Source organism: Castor canadensis, chromosome 1, assembly GCF_047511655.1.
Source record: "Castor canadensis chromosome 1, mCasCan1.hap1v2, whole genome shotgun sequence".
Lineage (NCBI taxonomy): Eukaryota > Metazoa > Chordata > Mammalia > Rodentia > Castoridae > Castor > Castor canadensis.
This window is the reverse complement of record NC_133386.1, coordinates 207,484,279-207,499,694: the sequence shown is the minus strand read 5'-3', so window position 1 is coordinate 207,499,694 and position 15,416 is coordinate 207,484,279. Positions and strand designations below refer to the sequence as shown.

General features: G+C 58.9%; 1 protein-coding gene across 1 annotated transcript in view; it reads left to right on the top strand.

The window, feature by feature from the left end:
• Positions 1-36: 36 nt before the first annotated feature.
• Cd81 (CD81 molecule) overlaps positions 37-15,416 on the top strand; it is a 16,022-nt gene continuing 642 nt past the window's right edge. Inside the window, exons 1-7 of the mRNA XM_020168785.2 lie at positions 37-302; positions 10,365-10,479; positions 13,372-13,469; positions 14,188-14,262; positions 14,425-14,529; positions 14,757-14,858; positions 15,294-15,380. Coding sequence (XP_020024374.1) covers positions 237-302; positions 10,365-10,479; positions 13,372-13,469; positions 14,188-14,262; positions 14,425-14,529; positions 14,757-14,858; positions 15,294-15,380 — 648 coding nt within the window. The 5' untranslated portion in view covers positions 37-236. The remainder of the gene's footprint in view (positions 303-10,364; positions 10,480-13,371; positions 13,470-14,187; positions 14,263-14,424; positions 14,530-14,756; positions 14,859-15,293; positions 15,381-15,416) is intronic.

Here is a 15,416-nt window from a genome sequence, read left to right as displayed (position 1 = left end):
GGAGTGGGGCGCGCGCCCGGCTATAGAGCGAGCGCGCAGCAGCAGTGGCAGCGACCCTTACGCCAGCCGCCAGGCCTTGCGCCCTTCCGCCGCCCGCGTCCCGCTAGCCGCGCCCCTGTGTCCCGGCCCGCCAAGCCTCCCGGCCGCCCGCCAGGACCCCCGGCTCGCTCGGCCCCGCGCCCCAGACCGCCCAGGACCGGCCCCCACTCCGCAGGCTGCCCGCCGCCCGCGCCACCATGGGGGTGGAGGGCTGCACCAAGTGCATCAAGTACCTGCTCTTCGTCTTCAATTTCGTCTTCTGGGTGAGCGGCCGGGAGGGGTGGGAGCCGCGGCGGGGGGCGGGGCGCACCCATCTCAGGCCGGGCTGGCGGCCGCGCGCTAGGCCCCGCGGAGGGGACGCAGCGCTGCCGCGAAGTTGCGGGGCCACCTGTGGGCTCCGGGGGCGGGGCGAGGGGTCCCGGGCTGCCGTGCCCCCTCGATCGTGGGGTTCGGGCAGCAAGCCAGGTTTCGGGCCTCTGCGCGTTGCGGCCCCGCGGGGGCGCCTGGGGGCCGCTGTCTGTCCCCGCTGCGTCCTGCTGGCGGGTTTGGAGCGTACTGGCCAGAGCTACGCATCCCGGACCCCTCAACCGTGGAAAGGCCCACGCGGCCCTCCTGGCCGCTGTTGGTGTGGACCACCCTGCCTCGCCAGCACGGAGGGGGCTCGAGGGCGGGTTTCTTGGCGTCCCGCCCCCATGAGCTCATCGGCGCCACCGCCCCTGGAAAGGGGGGGCTCACACCGTCCGAGCCTTGGGGACGTCCCACCCCACTCTTAACCCCAACCCCGCTCATCCTCCAGGTGGCTGGGGACCGTCCTGGGGGGTCTGACTGTAGGCGGAGCGCACTACAGAATGGCCTGCCTGCTGGTGTGCACCATGCCCCCAGTTCCTGGGGGCCGAGCTCCCTCTCTTCACCCAAGGAGATCCCTGTCCCCCAGAGGCCTGTGGAGGTTTTGAGGGGAGTAGGAGCTCACGGTTCTGAGTTGGCACAGGCAGAAGGTGACCCTAAATACCTAGGGGTCTCTAGGCACCAGAGGCCCGATTTCCTGAGGATGCCCAAGGTCTGGGCTGAGCTCTCCGCTTTACAAAGTGGTGCCCACCCATTTGTCATCTTGGGGTGCAGACTTGGGTGTGTGGGGGGGTCTCCCAGCGTCTTTGGGCTAAGAGGTACTTTCCGCCCACCGGTCTTCACTGATAGGAAGTGACCAGTGATGCTGTCCCCTTTTGTTTCCATTTCCTGTGGCTGTTGGAATTGGAGAGGAGTGGACTCTTCACCATCCTGCAGGGACTGTGAGTGGTGTTACTGTCCAGTCCTTTGGACAGTGCTGCCACACCCATTGCTATGCTCCCTAGGCTGAAAACCCCCCCCACGCCCCCCCCCCCCAGGAGTAAGGCCAAGTCTAGGAAATCTGTGTGTCTCTCAAGTTGATGCAGGGAGGGTAAACATTTAAAACGGAGTGAGTGGGGACATCTGTCTTCCATCTGGACAGCTGAGGATCCCAGTGTGGATCCAGGGGCAGTGAGATGTTTGGGTGGAGGGGGAAGGCAGAGACTAGACTGAACACAGCTGAAAGTAGAGCGAGCAGTGACACATCCCACCTTCTCCAGTTGGGGGATCACAGTAGGCATAGGGAGCAGCTGTGTCTGGGATGAGCTTGCCTACTCCAGCCCAGGAAAGTAGGAGATAAATGCACACCCAGGGGTCCCTCTGAGGTGGCATGAGGAGCCTGCAGGGAGCTGAAGGTAGTCGGGAGGGGCCTTGTTCTTTTGCCCTCTGGGCTGTGCATCAGCCTGTGAGGCCCACCCACCTGCCCCAGCTGGGAGCCCCATCTGGGTGAGTCTGTTTCCTAGGCAGCTGGGGTGGAGATTCTACACATCCCTGGGGGTACTCTTTATTGAGGCTTGAAGAAACTGTTTCTGTGGCCTCTCCCCGCCTCTCCCAGGGGCCCACCCAGAACAGAGCAGTGAGAACTGGATCCCTGTAGTCTTATGGACTCACCCACCTACACTGGCCCTGCAGTGGCCAGGGTTGTAGGTTAGAGCCAGGTGGGGCTAGTGGGCACCACTCTGGCAGATGAGCCCCCCATTGCCTCATGCCTTGGCCTATAGCTGAGAACACCATGGTGCCATGGAGCTAGACCTTTGTGGAGCCCCACCCCACTGCTCTGGTCCTCAGATGCCTCCTGCTAAAGTGGGGGTCCTCAGGGTCTCTGTCCCCCAGGGGTTGTGGGCAGATTAGCTAATGCGTCTAAGTGTGGAGAAAGGGGCTTGGCACAGGGAAGCCTCAGGAAATGGATGCCGGGCACAATGTCCAACAGGGAGCTCTGCCGAGGAGATCAAGCCAGGGTGTATGAAGTGCTGGAGGGGGCCTGGGCACCCAAGGCTGGAGAAGCCCTGTGGGGCCTGTTGAGGATGCTCGGAAGCTGGGGGTGAGAACAGGGTGACAGTGAATGTCTGGAAAGACACTTTTGAGAAGTTCCATCCTCGAGAGGAAAATGGCTCTCAGTGGGAGGGGCATCCCGGACATCTGGCGCACTTCTCTAAGGAGGAGCCTGGTCCCACAACACTGTGTTCACACATACGCTAACATGCATACACACCCCCTTTTTCTGTCTTGCTGAGACCTCGAGTCCTGGGGGCAGCGTTGGGCACTCTCCCCACCTTGCCCAAAACCTGCTTTGAGGTCACTGGGGTCCTGGGCTTCCTGGCTGTGTGGGTCAAGGGACAGGTCGAGCAGCAGAAGGCTGAGTGAGGAAGGTTGTGTGACATCCTCATCATGAAGAGTGGACACCCATCTCTTGGGGTGGGTCTGTGGGCTCCTAGTAGAAGGGACAATATCTGGGACTCCTGTTGCTGGGAGGAGGGCAGAAGAGCAAGGGGCTCTCATCCCTGCTCACCGCATGCCAGCTGTGACATACGGGCAGGTGACTGGCCTCTGAGAGTCTCACTTTCCTCACCTGGAAAGTGGGCATAACAGTGGTCCCCTTGGGGCTGGCCAGGGAGCCCGGGAGGGTTGTCCACCAGTCCTTGTCAGGAATCTAGTTCAGTCCAGTCCCTAGATTGTTTGCCCAGGACTGGCAGCTCCTCCAGCCTAATGCAGCTGGTGGCCACCTTCCAGTGCCAGAGCCTGAGTAGCAGCTTCCTAGCTGGCGTTTAATTCTCCCCTCCAGACAGCACATGACTGTCTGTCACCTCGAGAGTCTGCTGCCTTCTGGGAGAGGGGCTGCAGTCAGGCGCCAGCAGGGTAGGGACTACTTGTACCTGATTTCACCACCGGGTGGGCGAGTGGACTTCCTCTGGTATCTCCAGGCTGTCTGCCTGGCTTTGGAGAGACAACCATGAGCCAGGAAGAGGAAGTCTGTGGTTTGCCCCTGGGCTGGGTGACCTCAGTGAGGGTGGCTGAGCAGTGAGGGGCACAGAGCTAGAGCAAGGAGGTAGGGGTCTGGAACCCTGATAACCCTGTCACTTCTGCTGGGGTGCCCACACTTTCCTGCCAGTGAGAGTTCCATCCCGTTCTTTCCCAGGGGCCTATACGCTTACCCCCCTGCCACACACACACACACCCCAGCTCAGTTCAGCCTCTAGAAATCATTCACTGCTAATCCTCATCTCCTTACTGCTTCTGAGCTGGTCAGCTCAGCCCTCCCCCAGCCCTGATTTCAACACCTGAAATCCTGCCAAGGGGAGGTGCTTCTATGGCAAAATCAATAGGCGTAGAGTTCAGGTGCCTGTGCGAATGCTGGCCGTTACCCTTTTATCCACCTGGGACTTGGGAGAGGGCTCAGGTTTGGGGGTGGGGAGGAAGCCCAGGTGCCCGTTGCTCTGGCCTGACACTGGAACCCAGGCTAGATGTGTGGGGAAATGCTGGGTGATCCTATAGCTCTGGAAGTGCCCACCTTATTCCTGGGACTCCTTTGTGACAACTAGGCTCACCCAAACTTGGTCTCAGTGGCCTTCACTTGTCAAGTAGAATGTACTGTGACCTGGCATGCCTAGTAGCTTCCCATGTCCCATGACCCCTCCACACATATACTTTGCACTTCTGTGTCCAGCCTAAGGAGCTCCACCTGGTGGGCTGCAGGGCAGCATCTGAGTCACTTGAGACCTCTTGGGGGTCCTCCAGGTGGGCCCTTAGTTTTGATGGGGCATCCCCCCCACGCCTAGGGGTCATACCCAAAGGGCCTCTTACCACTTACATCGCTCTGTCAGCCTGGGTCACCTGTGTCTTCTCTGTGTGGGTCTTTGGTGGCTCTGCACTGCAGCTAACAGCTCCTGATGGGGTTTTGAGGTGCCCACGAAGGCACGGTGCAGGAATGAGGACTCCAGGTCACCTGCCCTTCTGTGGCTCCCATTCCTGGGGCTTAGAGACCTGAACTGTAGACTGGAATCCCAGGCTTGCAAGGAGCCATGTGTGGGAGGCACAGGCTGCCATCCACAGCCTGCTCAGGGCTCCCGGGAGCTCACCCTTGCACACAGCTGCCACCACTTGGCCAGAGGCCCTGCTCCCCACCCCAGTAGAATGGCTCAGCCTTGACTGTTGGGAACAGTTTCCCCTCTGTGTCCCTGAGATGATAACGGCTCACCCGAAGTCATACTCCACTGTGCTGGGCTGTCATGAGCTGTAAGCAGACTCGTTGATATGATAAGGAGACAGGTTCCCAAGTGACCACGTGAGGAGTAGTAGGGTGTGTCTGGAACCCTTCCACCCACCCTCGGTCTCTGCCTCTATCTCCCTCCCTAGTAGGTGCCAGGCCCACTCAGGCTTCTTTCTCTGAAACACACAGCTCCAGAGGTCCTGACCACCCTTCAGTGTCCACTGTGTCCAGCTCCAGCAGGTTGCTGGGGCTGTCTAGGTCCACATATCCTCCCCTGAGAGCCATGCAGAGCAGGTGTAGACGTTAGCCTGGAAATGCGAACAGGGAAGTCTGACCCTGGAAGGGGCCCAGCTGGGGGTACCCCAGCCCACTCCCTAACCCCTCTGATTTCCCAGCCAGCCCGTGGGGCCCAGGAGCTGGGTCCTTGCCCTGGCACCTATTTTTAGATATGGGACAGGCGGCTTCCTGAGGCAAGGAGCCTCATGAGTAGAACTGCACTTCCTGGCGGAGGTGAGGATCCCTGCCCTTCCCTCCAACTTCCTTCCTTCCTGAGCCTCCTGCAGCAGCTCGGCTCACTGAGGCATGACAGGGTCCTGGGAGCAGCTGCCCACCTCCAAGAAAGGCCTGAGAAGGGCTGTGTGTCCAAAGAGAGGAGTCTGCTCTTCTCCAGCCTTCACACCTGCACCAGGCACTGTTCCTATGGTGGGTGGAGCCTTGGGGGTCAGTTTGCTGGGATCCAGGCTAGATGGACAGTGGCCTGCGTCCCTTCCCTCCCTCAGCACCTTAGCCCTCACTGCCCTCACGTCCCTCCCCAGATCAGCCCTGCCAGCCTCTTCCCTCTGGCTTATGCCAGCCTCTCCCAGGGAATTCACTCCCTGCCTGTGGCCTTCACTATCCTCCCGGGAGGCTTTCAGACCCTTGGCCCCTCCCAGTTGCTGTGGCAGGCAGGCACTTTCTATGCATTTCCCAGTGTGTGTGTGCACCCCCATCCAAGGCAGCCTGCAGCCCCCAGACCCTCAGTCTGCCCCACCTAGCCTGTGGCTCCCTCTTCAGAGGCATGGAGGGATTAATGCCCAGCTGCTGCTTAGGGGTGAGCTGACTCAGGAATCATCGTTGTTATCTACTGGAATGTGTGGGCAGCCCTGGGGTGGCCACTCAGGCCAGCAGGTAGTGTGACTGAAGCCCTGCCCCTTCTTGGTGGGCAGTATGCTGAAGTGGAAAGCCCCCAAGAAGCCCTGCTCCCAGTTGGGGTCTGGGCGAGGTGGGCAGCTGGTGTGGAGCGAGGGGCTGTCCTAGACCTACTCCTTTTCAGCTGCTTCTGGGAAACAGCAGACAGGCTGGGCAGGGACCCAGTGTGCTTGTCAACTCCCCCCACACACACCCCTTCTTAAATGGAGCCTGTTATCTATGAATTCTCAGAAGGAGGAAGAAGCAATCCTTTCTTTTGCAGAGTTATGAATACTTCTTTCTGCTCCCTTGCACGGAGCCCTCCAGGAACCCAGACACACCACCTGAGATCTTCCTCCCTCACCCCCAAGCAGGAGTGTCTTAGGGTGCCGGAGTCTCTTAGAACAGGGGAGTAATGTGGGGTCTCTGAGAATGTGGGAGCAGGTGGCAGAGCTGCTTCCCACAGGCAAGCTCCAAGCAGAAAGACCCTGGGTGTGAGCCTGGGTGGGGTAAGTGAAGACATCCCAGATTCTGTTGATTCTAAGACCCAAAAGTGATCACATTGGTCAGTGCTATGGAGAGCTAGATACCATGACCTTGCATTCAGCAGTCTGTGTGTATTAGCATCTGTACCTTTATTTCCTCAGTTTACCATAAAGGGTACTGAGGCAGAGAGGGGCCTGAAGTCACCCAGCCAGTCACATGACTAGCAGCTAGGGACTCAGGCCACCCTTGCCCTTTGTGCCTGGGCCATCACTCCATGTTTTTCCCATGACACTGGACTTTTCTCTAAATTGGTGTGTGCATTACTGCAGTCCATTACTTTGGCTTATTGTAAAACCTCAGCTCTGTGGGCAAGACCCCAACCTGTCCATATCCTTGCTGCTGGTTCCTGGGAGGCCACAGTACCAGCCTGAGGAAGGGGTAGCAGTAGGATAGACTCCACATCCATTCACCCCTTCTCAGTCTGTCTTGGATTGGGTTTGGGGAATTTTAAACAGCTTTATTTAGAGGTGATTAATATAGAGCATACACCCATTTAAATTATACAGCCAAGAAAGTTTTGGCATATTTACACCTCCGTGAAACCACTACCATTGTTAGGAGAAGGAGGGTACCCCAAAGAGTCCCGGGACCCTTGGGGAACCCAGCTAATGCCCCTGCTCTTCCCAGGTCTTCTGTTCTGACAGAATTTTGTGTTCCTCCTGCTCTCACAAGAGTCAGAAAGTGTGTGCACTTTGGTCTTGCTCTGCCCTTTTTCACCCAGTATCCTTCACACTGCCTGGTAGATCTCTTCTTTGCACTGGAGGACTCCACCATGGGATGGACCCTAAGGCCTGTCTAGTTCCCCATCAGGGACTGTTTGGGGCTGTTACGGAGAAGCATTGGTGCCTGGGGTGGAAGATGGGTGTGTGGGAGATGTGGCATTGACTTCCTCAAAGCAGTGTGCAAAACCGCAGACTTTAGGACAGCTGCAGGGTACTCACAGGGCACTCACCCTTCCTTGTCACTATCAGCAACCATTGGGTACTTTGGGGTTAGCTGATGTGGTAGGAATCTTGCAGTGTCTCTGCTTTGGTGCCTCAGGATGCAGGTGGCCCCGCCTGTGCTTACGGCCCTGTATCCTGGTATCCAGGTGGAGTGCCTGTGCTGGTTTTCTTGCCATAGTTTTGAAAGCTCCTTATACATCCTTTGTGATACAGTTGTCCCTCCCTGCTGCGGCTGTGTGCAGGCCTCTTGAAGAGCAGATTCCTTTATAGCCTCTGACCCTTTGGGGACCTCTAGCCCTGCTCCCCTGGGCCCCTTTCCCAGGGTGAGGGGCAAGGAGTCACTGTGCTGCCTGTCCCCCTGGTTCAGTTTCTCCATTGTTGTAGCTTTAGCCTGAGAGGCTCTGTGCAGGGGCTGGAAAAAGCATGGTCTGCACAGTACCAGGCATTCCTTCCTGTGTCCTCTCCCACTGTCTTGGCTCTGCTTGCCCTCTGTAGCCTTGGGTTCAACAGTGTAGGCAAATCGAGTCCCCTTTTCCCAGCTGCCCCTACATTCTGTGGTTTTGCTCCAGCTCTTCCGTGCCCTGCGAATGGTACCAGCCCCGTTACCCCGGGCATGGAGGGCTGGGAGCAGTGGCTCATCTACAGGGGTCCCCTCTTCCTTCCCTCCCTAGAGTCTGAACAGAAGGCCTCCTTCTCAGAACAGAGCTGAAAGTGATGTCCTGTCCAGAAAGTCATGTTAGCAGGTTTGGGGGGTTGGACTAAGCATTGCCATGGCTCATTTCTGTTACAATGACATTACCCTGAGAGGGGACTCAGGTAACCCCAGCTCCTCAAATGAGGGGCTCACAAGGAAGATGAGGATGGTCCCTACCCAGCCAGGAATGGTGTGGGGCAGCACTAACCAGCAGTTCCACCCAGACACTGGGGCACACTCAGCTGCTGTATAGGTGGGGACACTTGAGGCACAAGAAGACGGGTGACCTGCCAGCAACCTCACAGTTTTGGTGGCTGAGTCACAGTTTATAAGCAGGCCTCTGTGACCACAGATGGAGGGACAGGGGCCCCATCCACCTGCCCCACTCTTCCCTGGAACATCTTAGGACAAGTTTCCAAGAAAAATACATGACATTTCCAAAGCCACAGAGGAATAGAGTTACCAGGGAAGTTCTCAGCCTTGTCACCTCCTTCCCTGGAGCCACGGATGGCAGACAGCTCAGGAGAAGTCTGTGCTTCCTGGAGCTGCCCACCATCTCCTACCCTCCTACCTCCCTTGTGCTGACCACAGGCCCTCCCTGCCCTCTCACCAGTGGGACAGGCACAGAAGTGCTGCTGAACTGGAAGCTGGAGGACCCCTGGCATCACCAGGGCCTTACGTGAGGGGCAGCTCCTCAGGTATATAGTGGACCCTGCCCACTCAGTGGAAAAGAGCCTTACCCCAGGGCCCAGGTGAAGTAGGACCTCATTCCTCCGAGAGTGTAAAAACTGAGTTGTAGCTCACCCAAGAGGGCTGGGAAACCACAGCCCCAGGTTATAAGTGAGGTGCTGGAGGGGGAGGCGAGAGAGGAGTCAGGCTTCACGGTTCCTTATCAGCCCAGATCTCACCAAGATCAGGGCCAGCCTGCCTGGAGATTCCCAGGGCTGCTGGGGGCTTTCCTTGGGTGTGGCCCAAGATCACAAGTTCAGGGGTCCTGAGCACATCCCCCTTTCCGGGGCTCTTTCCCTGGTGGGGTCCACTGAAGCAAGAAATGATCCACCAGGTGCTTGTCTTGGGCCCAGGTTTCGGTTTCCCTTCCCCTCAGACCAGCAGCCCTGCACAGGATGAGCTGTCAGCCCCCTACAGAGGAGTAGGTCAGGAGCTAGGCCCTCCCACCCATCTGGGCGCAGGTCACCTAGAGGGACGTCATTGCCCCTGGTGCTCACAGGCTTCCTGCCTCCCCAAGAGGTTTTGAGTCATGACCTCAAGCAGCTTCCTCCAGGATATCCCTCAGGGTTTGACCCACAATGGTGGTGGTGTGGAGGGGGAGGGGGAGAAAGGCAGAACCTCACAAGGCTCAAGGGAGCCAGGTGGCACACTTCTTGTGTGGGACCCTGACCTCTACACCTGACCCCCGGAAGGAAGTTCCTCCACCCTTCCCTGTTTCTGCCCAGGGGCTGACAGAGCTGGTCTCTGTGCAGGTGGGTCTCTGTGTCCTCCAGGGAGGCAGTGGTGAAGCCTGGCCACTCCTCCACATACTGTCTGGGGATGCTGGCCACCGCTGTGGACCAGAGACAAGGAAAGGATCACTGTGCCAGGATGAGTGTCCCCCAGGCTGCGGGAAGGAGGGGATGTGGAGTCATACTTTACACCCGGGACCAGGAGGGACTGTAGAGGAATCTGAGGGGATCCAGGCCCCGACCCCCTTTCATGTGTCTGGAGCCCCCAGCTCTTAAGGGCTGGCCCACTTGGCTAGTGATGGTTCCCTCCACACAGGATGGCAAGCCACTGAGGGCCTCACCCAGACTGGAGTCCCATGCATGCCTGCCCTTCACACCCTCACTGCCTCTCTCCCCCATGAGTCCCTCTCCCTCTGCCTGTCCTGAGGACTGCAGGCTGTCCCTACAGCGTTCTGGATGCCACCATGTCCGCAAAGGTCCTGCCACTCCTCCTGGCAGCAAAAACTTAGCATGCCCTCCCCGATGTAGCTGGCACCCGCTCCCCACTGTCCCCAAAGAAACTGACTGCTGGGGCAGGGCATTCCCTTGGAAGACGACATGGCTGTCCTTGGTGCTCAGGTCCTGGTGTGGCCGCTGACCATATTAGAAGATGAAAATACAGCATATCCAGACAACGCAGAACTTCTGATAAATTTGTTCCATGTCATATTTGGGAGTAAAGAAGTTACACTGTTCATCTGAAATGCCACTGACCTGTCCCTTGTCCGACCTGGAGGTGCTGTTGAGGCCCAGGGCTCGAGCAGACAGTAGCTGGACTGACCGGCTGGGCCGTGACTGTGGAGACCCACTCATGAGGAGCAGGGGGTTCTCACATGCCCCCCCCAGTGCTCCCTACTCCGTGACACTGTTCTCTGTTTCCTTAGCTGGCCGGAGGCGTGATCCTGGGTGTGGCCCTGTGGCTGCGCCATGACCCGCAGACCACCAGCCTGCTCTACCTGGAGCTGGGAGACAGGCCGGCCCCCAGCACCTTCTATGTGGGTGAGTGACACAGGGTAGAGCCCGGGATATGGGGCTGCAGATGTCGTCTAGGAGGGCTTTCAGAAGGAGGTGGAGCTTGAAGAGGGTGGAATAGGCCCCAGTGAGGACCTGCGTAGTGGGCGAGAGGAGGAGATGAGGCCTGAGACCCTGAGGCGAGGCATCTGAACCAGACCTGGTATACTGGCCAGGGAGGTCCTAGGACTCTGAGGGTCAGGCTGCAGGATGGACAGTGTGGCTGATTAGGACTCCACCACATCATCTCGGGAGGAGTCCCGAGCCTGTTTGGAGCTTGCTTATTTTAACTGGGCATTTGTGGGGAGGCTTCCCAGGCGGGTGGGGCTGAATGCCTGGACAACAGCTGAGGCAGCTGGAGGCCCACAGTGGGTGACTCAGCCCACTCCCCCCTCCCTCGCAGGCCGCCACACCTTGCTGCCTTATTAGGCTGCCTGTGAGAGACTGAGCCTCTACCCCCAGAAGCAGGGGTGACAGGAGGACTGCGCCTGGTAGCTTGGCGGCCACTCCCCCAACCCCCTCACCCCCCAGCCCCACCACGGGTGGAGGGCAGGGCCTGGCACCCTGAGCTCTGCAAGTGTTTGGGAGACATTTCTAACCTTTAAAGGAGGAGCCCCTGGCCTTGGGCTCGCAGCTGCTGACTGATGTGAGCGCTTCATCCCCTGTGGAGCCTGGAAGGGACCTGCCCCGCCTCTGTCCCCTTCCACCAATTTGGGCCACAGGCCTGGCTGCTGAGTGGGGACTAGGAGTGCCTATATACTTCCTGCGCTGCCCTAGTGCCCCAGGGCAGCCAAGAGCTCTGGCACCCCAGAGGTGCCATAACCCACTCCTCGCCCACCTGCCATCCTCTCTGGGCATCCATCCTCCCGTGGGTAGGACAGATAGGGACAGTACCTGGCCTACCTCAAGAAGGTAGCTGTGGCTAATGGTGGTTTCCAGGCCCAGCTGTTTGTCAGGAGAGGGTCCAGTGCCTGGACCGCAGGTTGCTAGCCCTCCTTGGCACAATGGTACCTTCAGCTGTAAAGGAGGAAGCCTGCCTGCCCCAGGGGCTCACTTGGAGACCACACCAGCTGGGGTGCTTGTAACCAGCATCCTCACAAGGGAGCAGATAGCTTTGCCCCAGGGCCAAGGGCACTGGGGGTCTGGCCAGTATCCTCAGACCCATTGAGGGCTGTGTCTCTTCTGGGAGGCCCTTCCCTGGCTTTGTGTGCCTCCTCCTGAGATAATCAGCAGTATTTGGACTCCAGAGTAGCCTCCAAGCAAACCTGGGCCTTGCCCTCCAGAACCCTATCGTCACCCGATCTGGTTCCAGACAGGCACATCCCTGGCCAGAGTGAGGTAGCCTCCTTGGTATGCTTCTTGTCCTGTCTAAGGTGGGAGGGGGCTGTCACCCTGTTGCCAGCTTCCTGGCCAGGTAGTTTTGCAGAGGTGAATTAAGTAGCCCTGGGGCAGGCAGTTTGTGCAAGAGGCCACTCTGCAACCACAGGCTGGGCCTGTGCCTGTAGGTGGAGGCCACTCAGAGCCCCTCTGGCCACCAAGTCCCTGCCTATCCTGAATTGGCCTTCTGGAACGACCCCCTTCCACTATCTCCCCCACCCCCGCTACCCCCAGGCTGTGTCCTGCTAGGGAACAGATGCGGCCCTGACAAAGGCGCTTTGTCCAGTGCTGGAAGAGGAGTGAGTTGGCCAGCTCACTCAGTACCCTGGGCAACGCTGCAGAAAGAGGTCTAGGCTTAGGAGGGGCTGTGGACAGCCCTGGGACTGAGGCCTGTAGGTGTGGGTCTCCTGACCCTGTAAGATCCTCCATGACCAAGAAAGGCAATGCCTTTCAGCCCCATGTTACCTGCGAGAACCTGACCTGGTTATCCAGGAGTCCAGGAGCCTGCCTCGTTGTGATATTGGATCTTGGGGCCTCAGAACAGGAGGCTGATTTGAGGGTGCTCTGCCCCCTGAGGGTGGAACCACCTGCCAGATGTCCTTGACCAGGAATGTTCAGTGCTGTCCAGAGGAGGAGGAGGCCAGGTCTCTGATCTTGTCTGTTTCTCAGCCTGGCGGTGGATGCTAGCCCTGGCTCTTTCTCCCCTGGACTGGCCAGGCAGGGGACAATGGGCCTGGCTTTGAGCAGGAAGGCTTGGGCTGCCCAGCAGCGTTGCCGTGGAGACTGGGGGATGGGCTGATCTTGCTGAGGGACGGGCTGGGAGGGCTCTGCAGAAACACTGTGGCCTTTCCCAAGGGTCCAGGAGGAACTGTGGGCCCTGAAGCAGTGACGTGGCCAGGCCGGTGCCTCCTAGACTTCAGTGCCCTGCTGCCTTTCTGCCCTGCTGCCTCCCCAGGAAGGCACTGCCCAGCCAGTGGGTATGGGCAGTCAGGAGAGCAGTCTGGCCCTGTGCACTGTCCTCACTCTATAAGTGGCCCAGCCACCCCAACTACAGGCTTCTGCCCTTGGGGTTGGGTCCCCCACCCCCACCCAACACAGCTACACAAAGCACAGCCCAAACGTTGGTGTCCCTGAGTTGGGGACAACTGGAGTGGGGCTGCTCTGTGGCTGGCATGGACCTCTTCCTCATTTCCCCTCACCAATGCTGGGCCCCCAGGCAGTTCCTGACACATCACCCTGACACACTGAGATGGGGTGGTCCCTGGGCTTCTGGGATTGCAGATGGTGGTAGCGGCCCCAATGCAGGATATGTCTGGGAAGTGTTGATTGTCCACATTCTCTGAGCATATAGGTGCCATTTAGTCCCCCTGTGGCATTGTCTGCCCCTCCTGAGGCCATGGAGAACCCCGGAGCTCATTTGGCCAGGCCAAGCCAGCGGCAGGCCTCCGACCCTGTGTCTGGGGCAGCTGTGCACATGGCCACTCACCGAAGTCCTCCCCACAGGCATCTACATCCTTATCGCCGTGGGTGCCGTGATGATGTTTGTTGGCTTCCTGGGTTGCTACGGGGCCATCCAGGAGTCCCAGTGCCTGCTGGGGACGGTAAGTCAGCGTGTCCGAGGCCAGGGCTGGGCAGCAGCATTCTGCTGGCCCAGGAAGTGGGTGGTCGGATTAGAGATCAGGACAGACCCAGGGGCTGTAGTTCAAGCCTCTGATGTCGCACTCGGGGCCTCCCCCGGCCCTAGACATAGGGCACTGGGCAGTCTCAGCCTCTTCTCCATAATTTCAGTGCTTTGGTTTTCCTGTTTGGTTCTTAAATCAAATCCCACTGTGGTTGATTTCCATGATGTCTGGATCCACAAGGCTAACTTCCAAAGAGGACTCTTTCCTTTCTCTAAAAAAGCCACAAACACCATAGCAATCAACGCCAGCCTCAGGGTCCCTGAGGACACTAGCCACTGGCAGAAGCTAAGGCCCAGATGTGCCATCCAGGGGCTGGCCAGTCTGGGAGAGGCGAGCCTACCATTGCCCACAGTTGGGGAAACTGAGGCATACTTCATTTTCCCTTCCCCATGGGGAGAAGGGGAAAGGGTTAGGGGAGGTGGGATTAGGGCTGCTGTCACTACAGAACCCCAAGCCATGTCCTTGCTCCAGAGTGCGGGTCATGTGTGCCTGGCCTGATTGCTGCTCAGGCTACATCTCAGGCTTTGCCCTGCATGGCTCCATGAGGCTTGTTCCTTGGTCAGGACATGGGGTGGATGCTCCCAGCCCCTCTGTGGCCTGGGGCCCTGCCCACGGCCAGCCTCTCTTCTCCCCCCAGTTCTTCACCTGCCTGGTGATCCTCTTTGCCTGTGAGGTGGCAGCTGGTATCTGGGGCTTTGTCAACAAGGACCAGGTAAGTTGCAGGGGTAGGTCCAGCCCGTGGGTTTTGGGGTGCTCTTGGACTCCTGGGGCCTGCCTGGTAGTGAGCTCTCAGGGGGTTTATGCAGGAGGTGGGCATCAGGTGTAGGGACCACCCTCGAGGGTGCCCACTGTGTGTGACCCCGCTTCTCCCCAGATCGCCAAAGATGTGAAGCAGTTCTATGACCAGGCCCTTCAGCAGGCTGTGGTGGACGATGATGCTAACAACGCCAAGGCCGTGGTGAAGACCTTCCATGAGACGGTGCGACTGGGCTGGGGCAGGTGGGACGGGCGGAGGGGTCCTAGGTGAAGGGGGCCATCCTCGGGGGCAGGAAGAGCCTGACCAGGCAGGTGACTCAGGTCCCTGGCTAGGGATGCAGGGGGTGGCTGTGTGTTAGGTGCCTCTGGCCTTTCCCCTCCATCTCCTGGAGCTCTGGGCAGCTCTCCCCACATGCCTAGAACTGATGGCAATGGCCTTGGTCTCTGCAGCTCAACTGCTGTGGCTCCAGCACACTGACTGCACTGACCACCTCCGTAATGAAGAACCAACTGTGTCCCTCGGGCAGCAACTTCATCACCAACCTCCTGAAGGTGTCTGGGGGACCTTGGGTGGGGTGGGCCATGCAGGGGCCATGGCGGGGCTACTCTGCCCAAAGGGGTTGGGTGGGTATAGCAGGGGCCTGCCAGGAAGAGGGCAGCCTCTAAAGGTGGACCTCACCCGGGTTCACGCTGCACTCAGGCCAGTGGGCTGGTGCGCAGGACTCTGACCCCAGGCCTGGGGAGATCGTCCTTTGTGTCTGTCACACCAGTGACTCTAGGGTGTAGTGATGCCAATAATGGTGAGAGACACGCCCCCCAAAGGACCCAGGCTGCACATCCATGTGTTTCATGTTTATTTTTAAATGGAAGATAAGCCCCAGGCAGAGCACCAGGTGCTGCAGATGGGTGGAGGGGGGGGTGGCATGAGTCCTCTCTGTGCCTTGGAGCGGAGGCCAGCCGCTGACCACCTACTGGCCGCCCCTGTAGGATGACTGCCACCAGAAGATTGATGAGCTCTTCTCTGGGAAGCTGTACCTCATTGGCATTGCAGCTATCGTGGTTGCCGTCATCATGGTGAGCGTTGGGGCCTGTGTTTGGTGGGCACGGCCC